At 35.1% G+C, this 22,922-nt stretch overlaps 1 protein-coding gene across 1 annotated transcript in view; it reads left to right on the plus strand.

Annotated features, from left to right (window-relative positions):
- Window positions 1-22,922, plus strand: part of SLIT2 (slit guidance ligand 2) — a 263,385-nt gene that overhangs the window by 172,225 nt on the left and 68,238 nt on the right. Inside the window, 8 exon segments of the mRNA XM_032109098.1 lie at window positions 15,041-15,112; window positions 15,717-15,754; window positions 15,757-15,787; window positions 16,315-16,386; window positions 18,279-18,423; window positions 18,553-18,615; window positions 18,617-18,716; window positions 19,483-19,506. Coding sequence (XP_031964989.1) covers window positions 15,041-15,112; window positions 15,717-15,754; window positions 15,757-15,787; window positions 16,315-16,386; window positions 18,279-18,423; window positions 18,553-18,615; window positions 18,617-18,716; window positions 19,483-19,506 — 545 coding nt within the window.

Here is a 22,922-nt window from a genome sequence, read left to right on the forward strand (position 1 = left end):
AAATATGTACAGTGTATGTAGTCCATACTGAGACAGTGTAAACTATCTGTTACCTCTCTCTACTGTATCTAGTTCATAGGTTCTGGCTAAATAAAATGCAGATCACAGTATTTTGCTCAGGAGGGGTAAGAAGATATAGAACATTAAAAAATCAAATTTTAGTAATCATTTTATGTTAAACAGGTGCACACACAGTGAATGTTGGTGTGGTGACAGAGCTGAACTTCAGTGATAGATTTTGAGTGACTCAGAAAGAAGAATATGATACAAGATATGATTTGAGCCAGTGGTAGGCTGACCTTATCATAGAGAGAATAACACTTCCCTGTTGAGTGGAAGGTAAGGAGAGAAAAGTGCAGGAAGGAGGGAGGGAGGGAGGACGGAAGGAAGGAAGGAAGGACGGAAAGAAGGAAGGAAGGAAATGTTCTGAAATTGAGGGGTAAACTGAGTGGAAGAATTAGAGGATCTTGTAAGTATTTGATGAGAATCACAGGATTGTTTCTCCTTCCTTGTCAGTACGTTGAAGAGGAGATAAATTTTGACAATAAATATATTTTGCTGGTTATATGGAGAAAGCTTTATGCTATACTCGTTGCTTTAATGTGAAGAAAATACTTAGTGATAGTTTTCTTATGATTTTCATGGGTGGGAGGTGTATTTAGCTTCATAGCATCAAAGAGAATGAGAGAGAGAAGAGGTTGGAAAATGGGTGGTTTGTGGAGTGAAAAAGGTTTTACCAATAACGAAGTGAGGGGAGTCTGAGACTCTGGATTAAACTAGCACTCCACCCTGGCCAGTGGCCCACATCAGTTTTCCCTAAAGAATATTTTGGAAACAGAAATTTACAACTTCAGAAATAAAATACCAGTAGCATAAATATTTTCTTTGCTCCCAATATGTGTTGGGGTTGCTCTGAAACTTGAAAATTTGCATAGCTTTCAGGGAAAAAAAGGGTTTTCTTTTAAATATCCGGTCTGCTTTAAACCCTACTATGTTTAAATCTTCATGTTAAGATACTAAATTTTGGAGGAGGGAGTTGTGCTCAAACTCTTCCAGTTTAAAATACAGTTTTTTAAAGTTTCATTAATGTTCCTTTGTCTTTGTAGAGGGAAGGAAAATGCAGTCAGATACATAATTTGCCCTGTCACCTTCTATTTTGCATGCCATCTTCATTCATCTCTTCTCTTCTCTGATGTTCTAACTCCATTCAATCTTTTTTGATGCCAAAACCTTCCATGTTGTAATTAATCTCCTCCTATTTCTCTGAAATACTTGTTTTGTAATTTTTTTTTACCTTCAATGACCGGAGTTGAATACAATATTCCAGATGACAGTGAATCATTAGGTTTTTATTAACAGAATTTTAGTTTTCTTTCATTTGCCTTTTGCAACCTAATACTCACTTGCATTATTTAACTGCCAGTACATGTTGCACCTTGTACTAGCCCTGCAGAGTCCTAGGCTTATTTTCTAGTTGTTACGATTTTGTCAGGAACAAGAAGTTGGTAAAAGTAATCCTATTATCCCATCCACAGACATTTCTAGCATTGAATCAGGTTGTATGTCACGTTTTAAAGCTGCTCTATGAAAGACTTCAGTCCTCTCTGCTTTTAACTAAATTTAACATGCTGGAAGATTGTGACATTCCAGTATTGTTATCATACAATAAGAAGTATTTTAAAGCTTCACTTTTAAAGAAGTCCTCTGCAACTGTTGCTTATAGCAATCCCTTGAGATTAGTTTGAAAGGAATGATTGTATCCCACAAAATAATCTGTTTTTTCAATTATTTCTTAGGCGATAATATTGTCAGTATGCCAAGATGGTAGCTGACAGTAAATACTTGAAGAGATGAGCCCATGCTGTCATGGCAGCATTAGGAATACTGGGTAGTTGCTGAGCACAAGGCAGAAGGGTACAGTGAGCACTGCTTTTCCACCACCACTACGCAGTTCCCACACACATGGCTTCATTACCTTAATCACCATTTTAAGCACATGCTTTGGCAGGAGCTCCCCAGTTCTCAGTGAGAGGGGGAAAGAGAATTGTGCTGGCTCCCTGTTGTTTTCTGAAGGATGTACAGGCTTTAACAGCCGAATTATTATTTATTCACTCGTCTTTGTAATACTACCAGATTCCTCTGCACACTGCAAGAAAATTAGGATTATACTTCTAATTTACCTACACCAATTATTGTCCAATCTTTTCAGTACTTTTCCTTTTTTGTCAATCTTTTACTGCATTTTCATCTGAACATTTTATACTTTATTGATAGGGACATTAGAAAAATCCACAATACTTTCAAATTCCCTTGCTCTGAACAAGTTTCTCTGCCCTCTCTCCCCTGCTTATGAGCGGTGTTTGAAGAATCCAGTGCTGAGTACCACCAGCCTGTTATATTGTGCTTCATCCAACTTCATGGTACACAAACTCCTCTGGTGCTTACACCTTTCCATCCTTTTGTCTTTTCTTTATTGTATCTCATATGAATAATATTTTCCTGTGCAGCTGACATTAAACTTTATTGTCAAACCTCCTTTATAGAGGTATTTAAAATCTGACAACTTATTTTTGTGAGATTTTGTTTTTCCATCTGTATCTGCCTCTTACTTATTTGTTCTTATATGGAGAGCAGGTTATTTTTAATAAGAATATAATGCATATTTACTTTTAAAAGATCTGTAATTCCATTATTTTTTTCTTGAGTTTATTTTGAAGTTTGTCTTCAACACATGCTCGCGGTTTTGTGATTTTTTGCCAAGTTCTCTGTCTGTTTCTTCCATTCTTTCTCTCAGTGGAAACCCTGACCTCAATCAACTTCTCAGTACCCTATGAAACACTGATTTCTTAACTTTGTTTAAAAAAAAAATGTTGTCTGATATGTTTCTGCACAAGAACACTTTGAATTCATTACATTGTTAGTCTGTCTGGGGCAATATTGTATAAAGCCAAGTGGTATTACTAATGTTGCTATTCTCTATCCTTTTGATAAATACCATGAAATTGCAGGTTTAAAGTGTATATTCCATGTTGACAATTGTATGCTTGTGTTTTTTGCCCTAGGGGGTTGATAAATTAGCTTGTATCTAAACAGTGTGTTAAATAAAGAACCTTTAAATGGAATATTGAATTTCTTAAGTATTATACATTGGCAGTTTCAATTGAGTAAAATTTTGCATGTTGAAGCTCTGAGTTAGCTCTCTGTGGAAAAGTGCAAGAAAAGGCTTTCTGTTTAGTCTAACACTGATGCTGTGACTTTACATTGCCTTGATAGCCCTACTGTCTCAGAATGCTGTTTTAAGACATTAGGAACTGTCCTTTCAGGCTGATGGCTACCTTTGTAGCAGAGCTGGCAGGGAGAGCATGTGCTTGCACTGCACTGCAGCTTCCCTGTCTCTCGAGTTTGGTGTGATAGCCTAAACCACTAAGAAAAATAGTATAGCACTGGAAGCTGAAGTGGTTGAGGAATGAGCAGGCATTCTGTGATGGCGGGAGCAGGAGGCGGCAGAGCCAGTTGCCAAAATGCTGTTTCATTCCAGTGTAGTTGGATTTACTGGTGACTGTCAGGGTGTTGCTGAGACGATTTTGTCATACTCTCTGCCTGACTTCTCAATTGGTACAGAAGTCAGTTGGCTGGAAGCAGCGATTCCCACTGCATGAAGGCAGTCAGCAGGCAGTGCATTGTCTGCCAAGTGCCTCTTGGGAAGATGCTTTCAGAAACAGGACTGCTTATCTCCAAGTAGCTGCCAGTGAAAATGGAAGGAGAATAAAACCTGTGGTGTCCTCTATTTTTCCCTTCTGTTTGATAAAGCTTCAGCAAAATTAAGTATTCCGCATGTCAGTAAATATAATTCTTAATCTGTATTGACTTAGTACAATTGCATCTGTACCTGTTACACCCTTTCTGCAAAATTAATCCTTACTTTATTATCTAAATAAACTCACAGCCAAATTAGAATACCTAAACTTTTCAGGATTTATCCAATCAATGTGATAATATTTGAGAAAGAAATAGTTCATATTCCATTTGTATTTTAAAAACATTTAGAAATATTTTGTTGAGCACCAAAACTCCTCCAGTTTTAGTGCACCTATGAATTCTACAGTAAACACAACAATTAAAAGGGTGCACAGATGTACCTTTGCCACTGGTTCAAATGAATAGATTTCATACCATGAGTGACCTGCAGGAAACATTTCAGGAACTTAAAATATTTCCCATAGACCTGTTATTTTAATGTTGGTATTGTAACATTGTGAGGCAAAATACAGTGGCCATAAATAATACAAATAGTCTTCCAACTTTTGTTATTTTGTATGCCTTACTTTAGCCTTTTTTCATAGACTTAAGCAAAGTTTGGTACATTATTCATTAATTCATCTCAAACATCATAATTTGAGTTGGTGTAGATTTTTTTGTTTAAACCCCTCTCCTTTTACAGAAATTTTTAGGGGATGCCCTTTCATTGGCATGTTCAGTCTCTTAGACATAAGCAGCTTAAGTGGCCTAATGGACCTAGTGCTTTCCTCCTTTGTCATGCAGTTCATGTATTAAAGGCATTAAATGTCATTCTTACGGTTCAAAACTATTACTTTAATTGGTGCTAGAAATTACAGCCTTTCTAATGGCAATAGCATTTATCAGCCTCTATGCAGGCATTCCTTCCATATTTTAGTTTTTCGTCCCTGTTAGTCTCTTTTCATTTGGTTCAATTTCAGGATTCACCTTCTGAAAAATCTTTGAATGATCGGCAGAAATAATTCTGGTCCCCTTCAAATAGAGACTTTTTTTTGGCATGTGTTCAAACAGACTGTGAGAAACTGTACAAATAGCAACCCAGCAGCAATTCTATTAATTGTACTGGTACCTTATCTCATAATGGTGTGACAGGCCCTTATTTCAAAGGAGGCCAAAAAGCCATTAATGAGCTAGACCTAACTTTGTGAACTGCTGCTCTTATATTCTTTTGGTTTTGTTTTCTCTTCCATGGCTCAACCTGTCAAAGTGGTTCTAAACTTCTTTCCTTACTGTAATATTATGCATAAACAAAAGTAAATAGACCTGCAATAAGTGTTTCTAAGGGGTGGGGGAGGGGGAAGGGGGGAAAAGGAGTACCTGTGCTAATGTCCATAAATTTGTACAAGTGATTATTTAAGCAAAAAGAAATGGAATTAAATTGATTGTTCCTTCACTTTTTTATATTAAAAAAAATTATTAGTCAAAGGAAGGACTTAATTAAATTCTTTTTCTTTTTCAGAAGGATAACGGTCACTACAATGGCGTTTTGGGGAGGAGGAAGGTTTGCTGGAGGAAAGGGTGACTGCAGGGTTGCCACTGTTAAAAAAGGAACAGTTGTATAGATAATTCTAGTCTTTGTAATGGGCAGAAAAGACCCTAAACCACATAATTTGTGAAATGAAAAAACATATCAGAGTCAGGAATTTTAACAGTTCAGCTTCACAATCCAGTGTACTGAAAAGCCCCTGACTTCTTATTACTATGGCTTTCAGGATAAAGTTTTTGTTTCATGTGAATGGAGCTTTATAATGCTTGAATGCCAAAAGTAGAAACTGTACAGTTGTTCCATGACAACATTATTTACATTTTCCATGAGTTTCCTAATTTTTTCTCTTAGTCTTGTCTTATCTTGCCATCCTGATTTCTGGCTATTTTTCTTGATGTTTTCATCTTCCTGTATCTCATTTTTCCTTATACTTTGTTTTCATAAGTCTGTTGATTAATGATTGTGTGTTATGCCAAGCACTCAACTACATTTTTGTGAGTTGTGTTTGAAATTAAGCAGGATTAAAAGCTCCTGAGATCGCTTCTCAAAGTAACACTCAGATTATATTAAAGGAGAAGGGAGAAAAAAGGAAGTGAAAGGAGAGAAAAAAGAAAAAGAAGAGGAAAAGAGATCTGACAGAACTGATTTTGACAAATGGACTTAACCAAGATAAAGTGGTCTGCTCACACTGCAGACACTGGGAAAGTGCTTTGCATACATGAGGAATTTTATTTGGGTACTGGGAGCTCTGTGTCTGTATCTTTCCCAGTGACGGTTGGCATGTGTACAGTTTCGCCATTTCTGTTGTCTTTTAATATTAATCCTTAGATAAAAGCCCAAAGTACAGTCTTAAATAAGTAGCAATTGAACAGAGAGACTAGTCTATCAAGATGCAAAGGTACTTGTAAGGATGGCCCTTTACAGAGAAAAGTCACCTGGGGAGGGTTTAGGCATGTTTATTGAAGACAGTTTAAAGACTCTCATAGCAGGAAAATTCTGAAATGTCAGTGATAAGGCAGCTTTCTCTATTTTTAGCAGCTCAAAGCATGATTTGGCTGTCTATGTAGCAGGACAGAAATGAGAGCAAACCCTGTATCTTTGCAGCTTGAAAGGAATGAGGAATACTGTGGAGAGGATGCATTAAGTTACAAGACATTAAATTGGTGATTGGTTTTCCGTGTTAGGTTTGTGTTTGCTTTTTAGTTTAAATCAAAACATCAGTCTTCTTAGGACTTAGAATCTCCGTTCATATATGTGATTTACCTCTTAAACAGTTAAGCCATCAGCAAGAATCTTGCACATCCAGTGAGATTCTAGAAGGGTTTTTCCAAGTTGTTTCTATATATACATATGTTTATATAGTCATTGCTCTTTACACTGTATTGCTTTTAGCAGTTTGCAAGAATCCTCTATAACTGTGTCTTTCTGTTTTTGAGAAAATATATGTTAACTTTCTGATGTTACCTGAAATAGCTAAATCTCTTTGGTCTCACTATAAAATGTTTCAAAATAATTTAATCATTCTTATGGCTCTTTTTGCAACTTCCGTGTTTTATCAAAATCTTTTCTTAATTGCTCTCATAACAAATGCTGACAGCTGTGCCACACTCCAAAGGTGCTTTTAATCTTAGATTTTATTTTCACACGTGGCTCTTCACTTGCAGTTGTCAAGTGAAAAGATGATGTCTACTTATGGATAAAAAATTAAATTAATTGTTATAGCATTCATTTCTTATGAATACTGATACATACTTTGGTCAGTAGGAAGTCAGAAAACTGTCAGGTTTTGAATTTTCAGAAATTGCTGGATTAAAATAAAGTGTCTTAAAAGATACATAAGTAACTAAATGCTCCTTAAATTCATATGGTCTGGCTAATATTTTCTCAGCTCTTATTCTAACACTCCAAACTTTTGAGCAACTTCATATCACTGCCCTGATATTAAAATTAACTTTTCTTATATTCTTAACTTCTCTTCAACTGTACTTCATGTGTCCTTTTCCTCAAACCTTTTCTTATCGTCTTCCCTTCCCAAAGGTTTCTAAGACCAGTGTTTTCAAGATCAGTCCTGGCTAATGCATTGGACCAGATAATCAGATTTACACCATTGGACTATGGAGACATAGTGAATTTTCACTGAAATCTAGAACTTTTGCTTCTGTTTTTGATAAAATTTAATGCATTTTTATGTCCAAAAGCTTATATCAAATAATAATAGTACATAATCTTCAGATGCAATATTTAGTTATAATGTATTGCTTACATGCTTGTTCATGAGAATTCATAAGAGTTCATGAGAATTCATAAGCTTTACATATGGAGGAGGACCAAAAAGGTTCCTAATGAAATGAAAATATCTGCTGCAAAATAGCTGACATGAAACTAAAATTTTAGTATCAATATACACTGTGACTGAAGTTTTCCATGTTCTGCATGATAATTTAAAAAATGTCCCTTACCCTCTCTAGTTGGCTAAATATCTCAAATAAGGCCATAAACATTGAAAATCTTTTCATGAAAATAAAAATAATACTATATTATAATTTTACTAGAAAGGTTTTATGATTTGTCACTCACTGACCTCTGTTTAGACTGTTCATCTGTCAATGATACAGTTTTCTTGTTGTGCTTTTCTGTGATCTTGGGAAGGTCATTATTTCTTAATTAAAGCAGAGTTTATGCCCATTGCAATATAAAATTGCTTTGTGTGCTTAATCAAAAATTTAGAAATTTGCTAAAATCTAAACATCTTCTATATATGCATAAAAACACAGAATAACTACATGTAAATAACAAAAAATGCATTATCCATAATGCAGAGTATTGAATAAAGGTTCAGCAAATTAAAATGAGGTAAAGAAATCTGTGGAGGTATTAACGTCTTCACCCTAATATATTTAATTTACCAATGCAGATTTCACTGAATTACCTGTGGCTTATATTTGGCATTCCTATCTTAATATTTCTTGGGGAAAACTTAAACCATATTCCATTTGACTACTTCAAAAATAGATGATTTTGCTACTTGGATAGCTAATCCTTCCTGCTTAACACACACAAGAGAAATGATTTGTCATGCTCTTACTCAAATATCTTCCTAATCTGAAAATTACTGTAAATCGTGTGCCTTTGTGCTTTTTACAAAACAGGAAAACCAGCTTTTTCATTTGAGTTGTCAGATGGTTTTGTATGTATAACATCTAATCTGTTCTTTATTAGCATGTGTTCTATGCTGCCATTGTTCACATCTTTGGCTTTCTTCATACCCTTGTGTCCTATCTTGAAAACTAATTAAATTCAGACAACAGGATAATTTCAGGAGTCAAGAGAACATAGAGACACAGAACACAACAACCAGACAAGAAACACATGAAACCAGTGCTGGTTTCCAGACACTAGCAGTAGGTACTGGCCAGCATGAACACCATTCCACCTCTTGGGGGTTTGTGCAATTTTCTCGTGGGTGTTAAGTAGAAGAGGCACCTTGATGGACCTCTCTGTTGCTGCCAAGGGAAAGAAAATAACTCAAGCATGGAATAAATGAATATTTTATACATTGTGAAGGCAAGCTGGAGAAGGCCCATGTCACTTTTCCAGAAAAACCCTCTTAGATCTCTGACAGCTGTGCCACACTCCAAAGGTGTTGTTAATCTTAGATTTTATTTTTACACATGGCTCTTCACTTTCCTCAGCAATTATGGGAGTGAAGTAATTTCAAAAGAAACTATGGATACTGACTTCTCGGTAGTTATCATTCAAATGTTTCTTCATCAATTACATTTCTAAATACATGCTAAAGTAAGCAACCACATATTCTCAGTTAAAAAACTTCTATTTTTATGGCACATTTGTAGTGTGAAACCACATATTGTTTAGAAGGTAAACTCCTGTCACACTGTTGGTCTCACACAGTGGAGAGATTTTCAAGGTAGTGTTTCTGCTCTTTTAGAACAGGTGGACAGATCCATATTTGTGATCATGCTTGTGATGAGTCAAGAGTGTAGCAGGATTTTATCTACTTTTTTGTGAATTTAAAACACTTATCTGAACAGCTTGACTAGGTTTCGTAGTATAAGAACTCTCATCAAAAATGGGCTAATTAGAGAGACTAACTTGACTCTGGGTGGCTCAGGCTAATTGCACTGGAGCCACACTGACAGAAGCCAAAGTGCTAACCAAATAATTCTTTAACAAGTGGTGTATTTTGCTATAGGCTGAATCTGTAACAATGGAGAGATGTCAAGCCCATCATCATTAGTGATGCTCTAGAGTTCAGAGCATGAGATGGCCCTTTCTGTAACGAAATGCAGGTTTGAGACCTGCTTTTGAGTAAATTCAATGAATTGTTTAATAGCTTTAGAATGGCAATTCTTGTTACTTTCTTCATGTAATGCAGCTGAAGAAGTCATCTGTCATTTAAAATCAATCCCCTGAGGAAATATTTGATAGAACAATTAGACTGGATGTTAACAGTTTGGCAAGCTTTAGGGCAACATTGACAGTGATTCTTTATATACAAATATTTAGGAAACTGTCAAATGGATTTATTAATACACAGAATTAGATTCTGAAAGTAAGAAATGCAAGTAATCTAATCATTCAAAATACATCTTTTGTTTTGTTAGATGTGGATGATATCCACAGATTTCAACAGAATTCTGCTGCTGCTAAAGCTAGGAGTGACATTTAGTGGATTTAAGCACTCTAGAGGCACAGTTGTGGAGAGAGAAAAAAGGTACTTTGTTTAATAGCCTCAAGGATTCCTCCAGCAAGGGAGATCATTACTGTTTCCTTATTTTAAAAACAAACAAACAAAAAAAAACCCAGAATCTGGCAGATGTTGCATGTGATGAGAGATGTGTTGGCTGTGTATTGCAGTTCTTCAGATTCAGGAGCTGCACTCAATCCCCATCATTGAAATCTATTTTTTGGGTTTTGACAGCTGTTTTTGCCATTTAGTTTAAAAGCAGATGGGGAAAAATGCAAAGAAGAGCTGTCAATTTTATTACCATGTATAATCAGCATCTGTGCAATACATCAGACTCATTTGCACTGCTTATACTTTCTCTCTGTAGTAAAATTCTTTTGGGATTTCTTGACAACCTTCTTGGCAAGACTTTTTGTAAATTAGTAGATAGTGGAATTAAAAGTATAGATTAATTAACTGCTAAAGGTACTACTCTGTCATCCATATTTACTTAATCAAGATTTTATGTTCTGATTGTTTAATTATAAAATATATGTCCTAATTTTGCTCCTCCATATTCAAATTCATGTTTTCTTAAGCACATGTTTTGTTTGTATTTTAGTATTACAAAATACTTTTTATATATCTCTGATCCCTTTACATGCATTTAGGTGCCAGCACATCTTGGTGTGTATTTTTTTACCATTCTCTACTGGGAGGACTTAGTATCTTGTACCCCATCTGTATGATTTAAGTAAAAATCGATTCTGTAGACAACAGGGTGTTCTTCATTCCCAGTCTGCACTCTTTCCTGGTGCAGCAGTCGCTCACAGAAACGACTTTTTATAGTGGGAAAATAAGCTAGTTTTTAAAGCGTCAGTATAATAAGCATGTTTGTCTGTCTCTGTAAGTGCAGAAGTTAGTAATCAGTAATGGTGTGCTGCAGGCTTATAGTACAGAACAGCATCCTCCTGGAAAGTGTCAAGTGATTTACATGTCACAGGGCTCTCTGGGGACCGTGTGGGAAGAATCTGTCTACTGGCTGGGGACCTACTTTGATTTGATTTGATTAGGTTGGAAGTCACAACTGCAGAAGCGGCCTTTGTTTCTTAGAATAGTAAGTGGTTGTGCATTACAGTGTCTGCAGTGATAAGCAGAGGGAAAGATTTCCAAAGAGAAATGTTTTCAGTACATTCCTAGATAGGAGAAATTAGGGAGTTAGCCCTCAAAAAAGGTTTCAACCAGTTTGGTAGAATTAACAGACAATAAAACACTTATATATCAATGCAGAACTTCTTTGAAGTGAAACACTAAAAGGAGACAGAGATTTAATTAATTAAAAGCTATTAATTAGCGTTTGTGTTGTGATGGGCAGAGTACTTTCTTTACATGAGGCAATGCAAGCTTTGATGAAGAATGTACTTAACTGTCTTCCTCCATTAGCTTAGCTTACTAAATATGCTACTAAAATTGACTGTGACTTTTGAAAAAGAACCACCAAGGCACTGTTTATGATACATAGATGTTCATTTATAAGGAAGAATGACTTCTGGAATGACTTTGAAATAAGTTGTTGTGAACAAAATTTTAATACAAATTTCATGGAAAATACTGACTCAAGCTTTTTTTTTTTTTTTTGTTCTTTGGTGATAAAATGCTATTTCTGGCCAAGTCATTTGGCAAGCACTTAATGGCTGACTTTTTCAGTAATAGATAACTACAACCCAGCCTATTCTAGAATTCAAATATTTCATTAATATAGGGCATTAATATAAAGGAGTTTTTAATTACTATGGGTTTTATCAGTAGAATGGCAAATTTCCTTTAGATATTAGTCTATCTGTACTTTGTGACTCTGGAATATATCTAATTATATTTTCTCTGGAATAGTGGATGCAAATTTATACTCTGTGAAATTCAGCTGATTCTATGAAGATAAAGCAGAAAATTAGAGGATAACAAAGCTTGAAAATGCGGATTTGATTTGCTCTCTTTACAGACAAAGTGGAGTATAAAAGATTTTTCTTCTGTATTTATATAATCTTATTCTTCCCTTTTTATGTTAATCTCATTTTCTAAAATGCAATGTCTTTCACTTCCTACACTTTGGCATAAGAAAAGACATATTTAGATGATCCTACTATAACAAATCCTTTATCCAGAAGAGCTTGTAAATATATCCCAGCACTGCACATTTTGTCTGCTAGAATATAAATGTCTCACTAAAAGGAAATATTAGGTAAAGTTGACATAAAGTTCATTTTCATATCCGTCAGTGGAATTGGTACTAGAAACTGCTGGAAAATTAGCTCTCAGAAATATGTTGCAGCAAGACTTCTTCAAGTTTTGGACCCATGTAATTTGTAGCAAATTGGACAAAAGTAAATGAAGCTGCTATTCCATCTTCTCTTGAAAAAATGGCCTACATTGATCCTGTAAGGTACTTCAGTTTATAGAATTAATATATATTTTTAATTAAGAGAGTAAACTGGAAAATGCATTGTGTCTTTATTTAATGCTAGCCCTCGAGTTACATGCCTTATCTCTACCTAGTTAAGATCATTATATGTTTAAAGATACGTGAATGTAGGCTGGAGCCCCTCCAGCACTAGTGCAGACACTAGTAACTCCAGTTACAAATCTCTATGTCATGGGCTAATAAGCAGTTTTATAAATGATAGCCTCACGTGGGAGCATTGTTACTGCAATATCTGTTTCCCATATACCCAGAGACATTTTTTCCCCACAGTCTCTCTCTCTCTCTGGCAATTCAAGACCTCCTCTGTATTATGGCCTAGTCCTTCCCTGTCCTTTTTTACCTACCCCTCGCCCCTGGCTCCCTTCCAGTCCTCTGCATATGCCCTATGTATGTGCCTGTGCAAGATATTCTTTGGCTGGTTTTCAGAGCTCCACATCTGATAAATGTCAGGTTAGGCTATCCCTGGTGGTTAGGCAGTTGCTTGCTGCCTAGTAGAGTGTTTAACAGGTATGGATGGTTGGCAACCGTGCTCTTCATGGCTGGGTTAATTTGGTTTCTCAACTCCTTCCAGTTGCTAAAATGAGGAAGTTTTATTATCTGGAGAGTTTACCTCTCCCTGATTTAGCCATCTGAGTAGAAAACTGTCTTAGGTGATAAACATGCCAAATCTTTATTTTCTGGGAAAACTAAGCTAAAATTTTAATGTAAGGACAGAAAATACTTGGGTGTGGCCTAATTTGGTGTTGGCCTTTAACTTCAGCAAGTTTTTACTTATTCAGGTGTTTGCCTCCTGCATCTAGCCAAGTGTATAGGAGAGAAGTGACCTTGTTGCTTTGTATCCTGGCCAGCACCCTAGTCTGATGCAAAATGTGTTTCATGAATCCAAAAGGCTCAGCCAAGGCAGAGTATGAATGAGCATCGTGTTTATGGAAAGGTTTTCAGTCTTGTGCCATGGGATTCCCTTCCGTGTTTAAAATATACCTGAAATCTATAGCAAGGTGACAACATTTGCCTAGAAAGAGCTAAAACAGTTGTGATGAAGTGAGATTTTCTTTGTGTCTGGAAGATTTTTCTGGAGCTTTTGGGTTTTTTTTGTTGGGTTCATCATAAGCCATTCAACAACAAATTCTGCTAAGTTAAAAGCATGACCAGAATAAAGAGATTTTAAGTATTAAATATATAAATATCTCCATCTGTACGAGACTTAATGAAGGCAAGGAAAAAAAGCTTCAGTTAAGCCATATCATGATCTCTTGAGAAACTTTACAAAAGAAACAATTTCTGTTAGAATATTTTCATGGAAAAGCTTACTCAAAATATTGAGTTTATTAGTTACACTGTACACACACAGATGCTCATATGTCTCAATCAGAACAAAAGTGAAACAGAAGACAGTTAATAGGACAAGAGTAAAAGGAAAAAAATAGGCCAATACTTCTGCATCCAGATTAAAAAAGGCTCTTTCCCCTTAAATTCTGATGCAATGTCCTTGTAATTTAGATTAACGCAGTAAACTTACAGATTTTTGATTAATTTTATTAAGTAGATTTTGGCATTGTCTTTGTGTACATAAATCATAGAGTTGATACCTGTGCATGAAAGAGGGAAATACAAAGCTTATTAGATAAGCATGGTATGGAGTTCGAATAATCCTGCCTTTTCCTGTAGTGCTTTTTGGTATAATAGTTTCTTACCTTATGTCTACATGGTGGAAATTTGCACTGCCATAACTGTGGTATAAGGGCGTGTGTGAGTAAGTAGCTTCTGTTTTAAGTGTGCTCATTGGTGATTCTGTTTTGACTCATTGGTACCTGAGCCATAGGTCTATATCTGCATTGATTTCCCAAATGCAAATCTCTCCAAGTTCAAGAACTTCTTGGAAAATGGTTTCCATCAATAAATTCACACTTTGCAGTATGGGAATTTTCAATTACAGCCACTATACACACAAAGCAAGTGTGGCCAGTAACATTAGCTACAAGTGGAGATTAAAATACTTGTTTAAAGAAGTTAGAGTTGTGGCTGTGCAATCCTAATATTATACCTTAAAGAAAATAATTAGTGTACCGTATCTAAAGAAATTGTGTGCATCTTTAAAAACATGGCAGTTGTCTTATTGCAGGTAGCAACATATGTTATCTGCTCTGTAGGTACATTCCCCTTCTCATTCCCATGGTTTGCATATTTCAATGAATTCATGGAAGTCTCTAGGCATTTTAAAATATGTAAGTTGCTATATGTGAATAGTACGTTGGGAGTAAATTAAGACTAATTCAAGATGGAAATTTTTAATGACAATTTTATCTTAAATTTTAGAAAACTCTTGTATGCTCTGAAAATAAGTTTTCTTTAAATATAAAATCAATATTGGGTTTTTAATTTCAGTATTACTCTCAATAGGTTAAGTTAGGCTGAATAATTTTTTCTTTTTTCTTTTTTCTTTTTTTATGAAAGAAATAAAAATTATACTGAAAAAGGAAGAAAAAGTTGTCTTCTTTGTTGAAGTCTATCCCTTCTAGTTTCTTATGGCTTTAGATTCTTATTTAGCTTGGGGGTCTGTATTTTTTATGCTGTTGCTGTTCTTTTGCAGACGCTTGGAACAAAATTCAATTAAGGTCATACCTCCTGGAGCTTTCTCCCCCTATAAAAAGCTTCGAAGAATGTATGTACCCAATAACTTACATTTACTTTCATAAATTTATATATAACAAGATAAAAAACAAGTCAGATGGTACAGGGGAACTGCAGTTAATGTGTGAACACTTAAAAAATTTGACTGCTAGAAGGTAAACTGATACGGCTGCCTGATTATTGACACCATATAGCATCTTGTCATATTAATAATACTTGGGTTTTTAAAAAATATTGAAATTGTTTAATATGGTTCTGCATAGAAGCAGTATGTTCCTGTAGTGAAAATTCTAGTAAAAAAGAGAATGAGGATAATTTCAGATTGTTTTTGAGGCTATATAGCGCTGTGGTCATAGCAAGCAGAGGATTCTTAAGAAAATGTGCTTAAGCAATTAGGAAAAGTAAATATTTTGTCTTTTTTTTCAAGCATTTGAAAGGTCTATTTTAATTATGCATTTTGTTTCAGTGTACTGGCAATTTTAGTGGTGTTTATATTAAAAATCTTCAGCAGTGTCTCATGTAAATATTTTAATTTCTTTCCTCACATTCATGCTTAATTCTAATTACATATTATCTTAAACTTCATTATTTTGAAAATAGCTTGAATTAATTGAATCAAATTTTATTTATTTCAGTGACCTGAGTAATAACCAGATCTCTGAAGCAGCTCCAGATGCTTTCAGGGCTTACGTTCACTCAATTCACTGTAGGTATCTGTTTGACCTGTAAACAGAAGAAAAATTTCTTATATTCTTATGGTGAAATTATTTTGCCCTTTTGGCTCCCTGCAAAATTTTGCTATAAATTCAATCAATTCTGAAAGTTGTAATAATCATTTCAGAACAACAGTGGTAATTGAACATTCTTTTACAGCTTGACACTAATAACTTATGGGGATTTTTGTAAATATGTTCATGGCAAGGAGTTGAACAAAACCAAACATGTCTTTTATTCCCCAGTTAGTTGTTTTACAAACAGCAAATCCACTTAGCAAGGTCCTTGGTAAACCTGTAATCAGTGAGGTGCTGGTTTCTGCAGAGAGCTCGTTGGGCTACACACCTTTTGGGAAAATTGTGTGATCCTGCTGCCTCACAGGACCACAAGGATATTGCAAGTATCAAGTGGTTGTTATTAAATTCCTTTCAGGAATACTGGAATTTCTCTAATTTTGAAGTCAAAATCCCATAGCATATGCGTTTCATAATGGTAGCTTTGCTTTATTCCCTGGTACAGAGTCCTCTATGGCAATAAAATCACAGAACTTCCAAAGGGCCTGTTTGAAGGACTCTTTTCTCTGCAACTGCTGTGAGTATTTTTTTGTTTATTTCTATTTTGGAATCATTCAAAAGGGTAAACATGATGAGAGATTTTATGCCAGAAGAACTGGCAGGAAATCCCAAATGTAAGATCAAAGTACAGTAAAACCAAATTATGCTAAAACCGAAAGAGTCAAGACTGTTCTAGGCCAGCTTGCCATTCATCCACAAATGTGATCATATCAGTTATTGTTTCAGCCTAAAATGATTAAAATTAAATCATTCTCCTGAGTGGAATTTCTAAGGATAACACACATAAAGATATGATACCCTCTAAATGGCAAATAGCATGTATGAAGTTGTGTGGGAACCATAAAAGGAATATTTGTGTGTTTTATAAAGAGAAGATATATAGTGGAAATGCTATGCAATTGCCTTTCTAGTTGTACCCATGAAAGAACAGTACTACACCACAGTTTCATTGGTGGCTTTTAATGTTTTCTGACATTCAGTACAATTCTTTGACTCTGTGAACTCCAGCTGCTACTTCATTTAACACTTTGGAAATTTCCACATGTAACCTTTGAAACCGTTGCTCTTTAGATTTTATACTGGAATAAAGAATGCCATGGTAATATGTTTCTTAAATATTGTCAATATTTAGCAGAAGAGGCTGTGCAGTAGGTGTACTGTGTAAAAGAAATGTGTTAAATAGACCATAAAACAACGGTGGTTTTGAAAGAACTTGTCCCAGAATAACTGACTTGTTGAGTTAGGGTCTTCTTAAAGAATCTAAGGCTTCTTCACACATGCTTAGAATTTTCTAATGTCCAGACTTCACCATGAAGTGTTGGCAAAGTGTCCGTTACTAACAACTAATTGAAGATGGCAAAACAGTAAATATATACACAGAAAATGCAAGTTCTAGCACCACCTAGAGGTTTGCATTTTGATTTAATTTAGCCACAAAAATAGTATAGTGGTGGGCAGGGTATACTTTCCTGTTTTCCTTTAAAGATGTTTTATTTATAAAATATAATTCAGATCTTGTAAAAAAAAAAAAAAGTAAGAGACCTTTCTGAACTCTCAATTCTGTATTAAAAAACAATTCCATATTTTAATATGCATTGTATAGATAGTACATTTAGGTCCAAGTAAGTTTCTACTTGTTTGCAAAACTTTTTATCAGAGCATTAGACTTCAAATCCACCATTTCATTCCATTTCTGGCTCAACATGGGAAGGAGTAAAAAAATATTGGGTTATAAAAATGCGTCTAATGGAATGACTTTTTTTTTTTTTTCTCTTCAAAAGGAGCTGGTTTAGATTGGCTTGTTTGTTTTAACACTAAAAGTCTGGGAGGTACGGGGAAGAAAAGGTTCCCTTTGAAGATGCAGAGGAAAAGGATCCAAGACAGATTTGGATATATTCCATGCCACCAGTTTTTACTACAACTCTGTTAATGTGGCAGCATGCTGATTAGTAACATGTAATTAAAAGTGCCACTGCAACATCTCTTCCAGCTAATGAACCACAGTGTTCAGTTTCCTTTTTTTGTTTGTTTATTTGGCAAAAAGAAACTAGTTTTCCTTGAATATACTTGATTTTTAGGCTTGTTTCTTTGCACTATACACAAATACCACACAGACGTTCTACCAGCACATATAAGAAATGTGATTTTAGCTAAATAAATGTACAGATTTCAACTCCAAGGTTCAAATATGTAGGAATACATATAACCTAAAGAAGATACTTAAATTCACTGAAATTCCTTACATCACTTTCAATTCACTGAAATTCCTTATGTCACTGTCAATTATTATTTGTAACTACATCTCTTGTTCTGGTTGCAAAGGTGCACAAAGAATTGTCTGTGAAAAAATGCTGAAGCTGCAGCATGGAGCAATTTCTTTCAATTTTATAATTGTCTTCCATTAAACAGATTACTGAATGCCAACAAGATCAATTGTCTGCGAGTTGATGCATTTCAAGATCTGCACAACTTGAATCTTCTTTCTTTGTATGACAACAAGCTTCAGACCATTGCAAAAGGCACCTTCTCACCCCTACGTGCGATTCAGACCCTTGTACGTATGTTCTTGTTTATGGTTTCTCAAGTACGACTTCATATTCTACAGTGCAGTAAAAGCACTGGGTACTGCTGAGACAAAAGGGAAATAATGTGTGATATTATTGGTTTTTTTGTTTCATGAAAGGCATTGGCTCAGAACCCATTTATCTGTGACTGCCATCTGAAGTGGCTGGCGGATTATCTTCACCACAAACCCCATTGAGACCAGTGGTGCCCGTTGCACCAGCCCCCGCCGTCTGGCAAACAAAGGATCGGCCAGATCAAATAGCAAGAAATTCCGCTGCTCAGGTAATTTTCTTAGTTCAGCTGCTTATTTTTCCTTTATTGGCAAAAAAAGTAGTGGTTATAGAAGTTCTAATGAAAGCAGCTGTCCTCTCTACAGAATTATTAAACATTGCAGAATTTTTTTTTAGTTTTTTGACTGAATAAAGGGAAATCTGGAAGTCATAGACTATTGGATCACGGAACATACTGTAGTTTACACATTTGGCACTATTTCTGAGTTAGCATTAAGTCTAAGAAAATAAATGTAATATGTAAAACTTCAGAATGAAATGCTAAAGTTATTCACTACAAATATCACACCATTAATCCATTTTGTAAATTTCCACAGGGCTTCTGGAATATGTGAAAGATTCTGAAAATTTTCTAAGCTAAATATGGAAACATGACATATCCCCTTTTATATAGGCAGCTTGCCTCATACTGAAATTTACTGTTTTCTTTTTCTAATCTTATTCCGTTTCCTACTACATTTCTTTAAATCCTAACTTTCGTCATATGGTATCCAGATGTTCCAGGTGCATTTCACCATTCTACAGTTTATTCAGTCTCAAGTGCAAATACCAGATGAAAACTGGTTTTTTATCCATGTTCCAGATACATTTATGACTATTCACACTTTGTTGTTTATCAGCTCTCGTTGTGAATACACATTTTTTCACTAAATTATCTGTAGTTAACTGCAGTCCATACTTAATCTAATAAAACTCATTCTTTGCTTGCTGACATTCAGGTGCATCTTCTATTTTTTTTTTTTTTCTCTTTATTTTAGCTAAAGAACAGTATTTCATTCCAGGTAGGTTGGCTCTGCAGTAAGATTGGACTAACTGCAGATATTCTCTCCCTTTTCCCCCATAAGCAAAGTTTGTCATAGATTTTAGGAAACTGATGCATGTGTATTAACATTAGTCAATACCTGTAGCTATACGTAGTTTTTCCTTTGTAGACTATTTAGTAATTCTGTTTTCTGAATATAAGAGCTTAGCATGCAGCTCCGTTACCTTTTTCTTTCTCACAGATTTGCACACAACCTACCAAAATTATAGCTATACTTAAATTATTTAGAAGGTTGCACCTGCTAGTTCATATTTTAACTGACACTTTTACTTACCTTGTACCTTGCCTTTCTGCTGCTGCTGTTTTTAAAATGTAGCTCCTGAGCTGCTTTTAAACACAAGAAACCATGCTGCCATCAAAGAGCTAGCACAACTTTAAAAACTAAACGTTCTACAAATGAACGTTTTCTTGCCTTGCTTTCATGCTCTACACTGGCTGCATCTACTGCTTGCTCACCCTCCTTTTGTTTAGGAAATCACAGTGGAATGCTTGGAAAAGAAAGCTGATATTCTTAATTAGAGGCATTCGGTGGTCACACGCATACAGTGAATCAGAAATGCTTTCCATTAAAGAAAATATGACTTTAGATTTGGGGTGAAATAGCAATTTACACACTGCTTTAAGCTACAATAAGTCTATGATATTTTTACAAAAGATTTACTGATGTTGGCCCTAGCTCTTTGAAGTATGGATCTTTCTTCTATTTTTACCTTGCTTGTCAGTGTGTGCACTGTTTTCTTAATAGAAAAAAATATACTCATGTTATATTCATAACAGATTATAAATAACAAAATTAACAAGAGAATAATGCATCTATTGATGAATTACAGTATGTGATTCGCAATCAGGATTTTCTGCCATAGTTTAATATCTAGAAAAATATCTACAATAATTGAATAGGACACCAGTGCACATCTTCTTTCAAATACTACAGGTATATCATCATTCTGAAGTCATCTTAGTTGTTGTCTCTTTAGCTCGTGTGTTTAACAGCTCTTCTCCAAATGCTGTGTGAATTAACACTTACATTTGCAGCAGTCATGTGAAGTTCTTCATGCCCTTATACTAATATGTTGTTTTGAATATGAAGAGAAGACAAAATGAATACAAAATAAGGCAGCAATTTATCAGCACTGGCATCACAAAATGTGTTTTAAAGCAGCATAAAACAGGGGCTATTCAATTTCACAAACCTGTAGTACCACTCAATTCCTAATACGTAGAACAGCTGCCACAGAGTGGCTTCTACCCAACCTTACCAGCACAACTTTTGTTGTGAGTTACAAGTGTTTTCTTGCCAGCAGGTGTCTTCACAGCCTGGTTATAATATGGCCACACATGCAGTTGAGGCTTCTTTAAGTACTCTTTAAAAATTGCTATTCCACGGGGATGCGGGGGGAAAGAAGAAGAAAGGAAACAATTCAATTAAACAAAATGGGCTATATACCTGCTTCTTGAAATACAGTTCTGTGCTTTTCTCTTTCTAGCAGGCTATCAGGTAGATGCTACCTAAAATTATTTAGTTGTTGAAGGCATTGTCCCTGAATATTTTAATTGTTTAAACTGCTAACAGTGATGTACTCTGGACACAGGAGGAAAAAAAAAACTTATTTGTAGACTTGTTCATTCGGTATTTGAAAGTGCTAAAACACTTCTTTATACTTAAGCAGATACTATAAAAAAAATCTTAGCATTTCTTTAAACACTTAAATATTTTTTAATATTTGTTTTTAATATGTCATTTGGAGATGTTGCTCTGCGGACGCTATGAAGTGTTATTAAAGTTTCATTTATAGTAATTTGGAAGACTAAAAGTTTGGCAAGTATTAAATCATTTCTTTGAAAAAAAATTCATCTGCTACCTCCTAGAAATACTCTATAGTAGTTTCATCATATGTATTACTAAAACATTTACAAGTTGTAGATAACATAATATGTGATGACTCTTGGGGTTTTTTCCCCTCCACTGAGCAATCTGTTTCTCCTATATTTGTTTGGTTTATTAAGGATTTAAGTGGCATAGCATGTATATTGGACTCAATGATCCTTCAGGGTATTTTCCAACTCAGAATATTCTTTGTAACTCCTATATATATTCAGGAGCAGCTTTTAAAGAACGCATTCAAAATAGTGAAGAATAATTCATGGGAGGCATGATCATCATCCTATATGAAATCTGTAATAAACCCAATCTTACCTTCATTTTTAAATGCCACTCAAAATGAATTATTCTTTCTTTCTGCTAAAGACAATGGCCCTAGAACCATCTTCTAATCAAACAAAAGTTAAGTAGAGACACGAGAGCTTAGTTCATGTTTTTGTCTTAATTGGCATTACTCTGTCTTCTTTCCTTCTTGGCTATCTTTACTTTTTGCAGGAGTTCACCATTTTGGCTGTAAGTAAAGTTCAGTGTCTGAACTAAATCACAGTGTACCTCCCAGCCCTGATGCACCTTCTACTAGTCTCAGTCTTTTCACCTTGTCCAAGAAGAACCCACAGGTTCCTTTCGGCTTCTCTTTGTTTTTCTTTGTCACCTACCCTCAGTTCCTTACTGGATGTTTTTTCTTGATATGTTTAGGATGTTTTCTTTTGACTGACTCTGGGAAATGGTGGAGGAAACTTCAATGTGGTTTTTTTTTTTTCTTTTTTTCTTTTTTTTTTTTTTAAATATATACTGTACTTTTATTTAATCTGTGACAGTGATACTGTTACTGTGGCACTGGACATTCAGTAATAGAATGCCATGTCATGTAAGAAGTATTAAACTTCAAATTGCTTCTGTGATTTATACCTACTCCTTCCTCTTTTCCCTTGCTCTTATCCTTGGCCTAATGGATGCAGTTTTGATAATGTAGCGAGATTTTCTGTTGTGCTTGATCTAACCATGTGGTTGTGAGGTATGAGTATAAAACATGGTTCGTCAAGCACCATGGAACGTCACGCAGCTTTCTACAGCATGGCACGCTGCTGAGGCTTAAGTCAGGATCACACATTTTTTTTAAATTAAAGCTGAAACAGGGCTTTTCAATCTTATGTGTTGAGATGATGTGGAGTATTGGGGCTATACAAAAAAATCAGAGGTTAATGAAGTCCAGTCAACAATACAAATTTGTAACCAGAGAAAGAGAAAAGGTGGCACTCAGGATCTATTTATTCTTGATGCAGAGAAAGAAAACAAATTCTAAAACAAAAAGTGGCATTTGTGTGATGAGCTATAACAAGGCTAGATTGGCTGACCAACATAATCAGCAGAAAGTACAGCTTGTGAAAGCTCAAGTTAATGTTATCTGCTATGTGAAGTTGTCTCCAGTTTCTTTTTCCAGCATATCTTAAGTCCCTATATTGAACCCTCTCTTGAAGCCCTTGTGTCTGTTC

Source organism: Corvus moneduloides, chromosome 5 (assembly GCF_009650955.1).
Source record: "Corvus moneduloides isolate bCorMon1 chromosome 5, bCorMon1.pri, whole genome shotgun sequence".
NCBI lineage: Eukaryota > Metazoa > Chordata > Aves > Passeriformes > Corvidae > Corvus > Corvus moneduloides.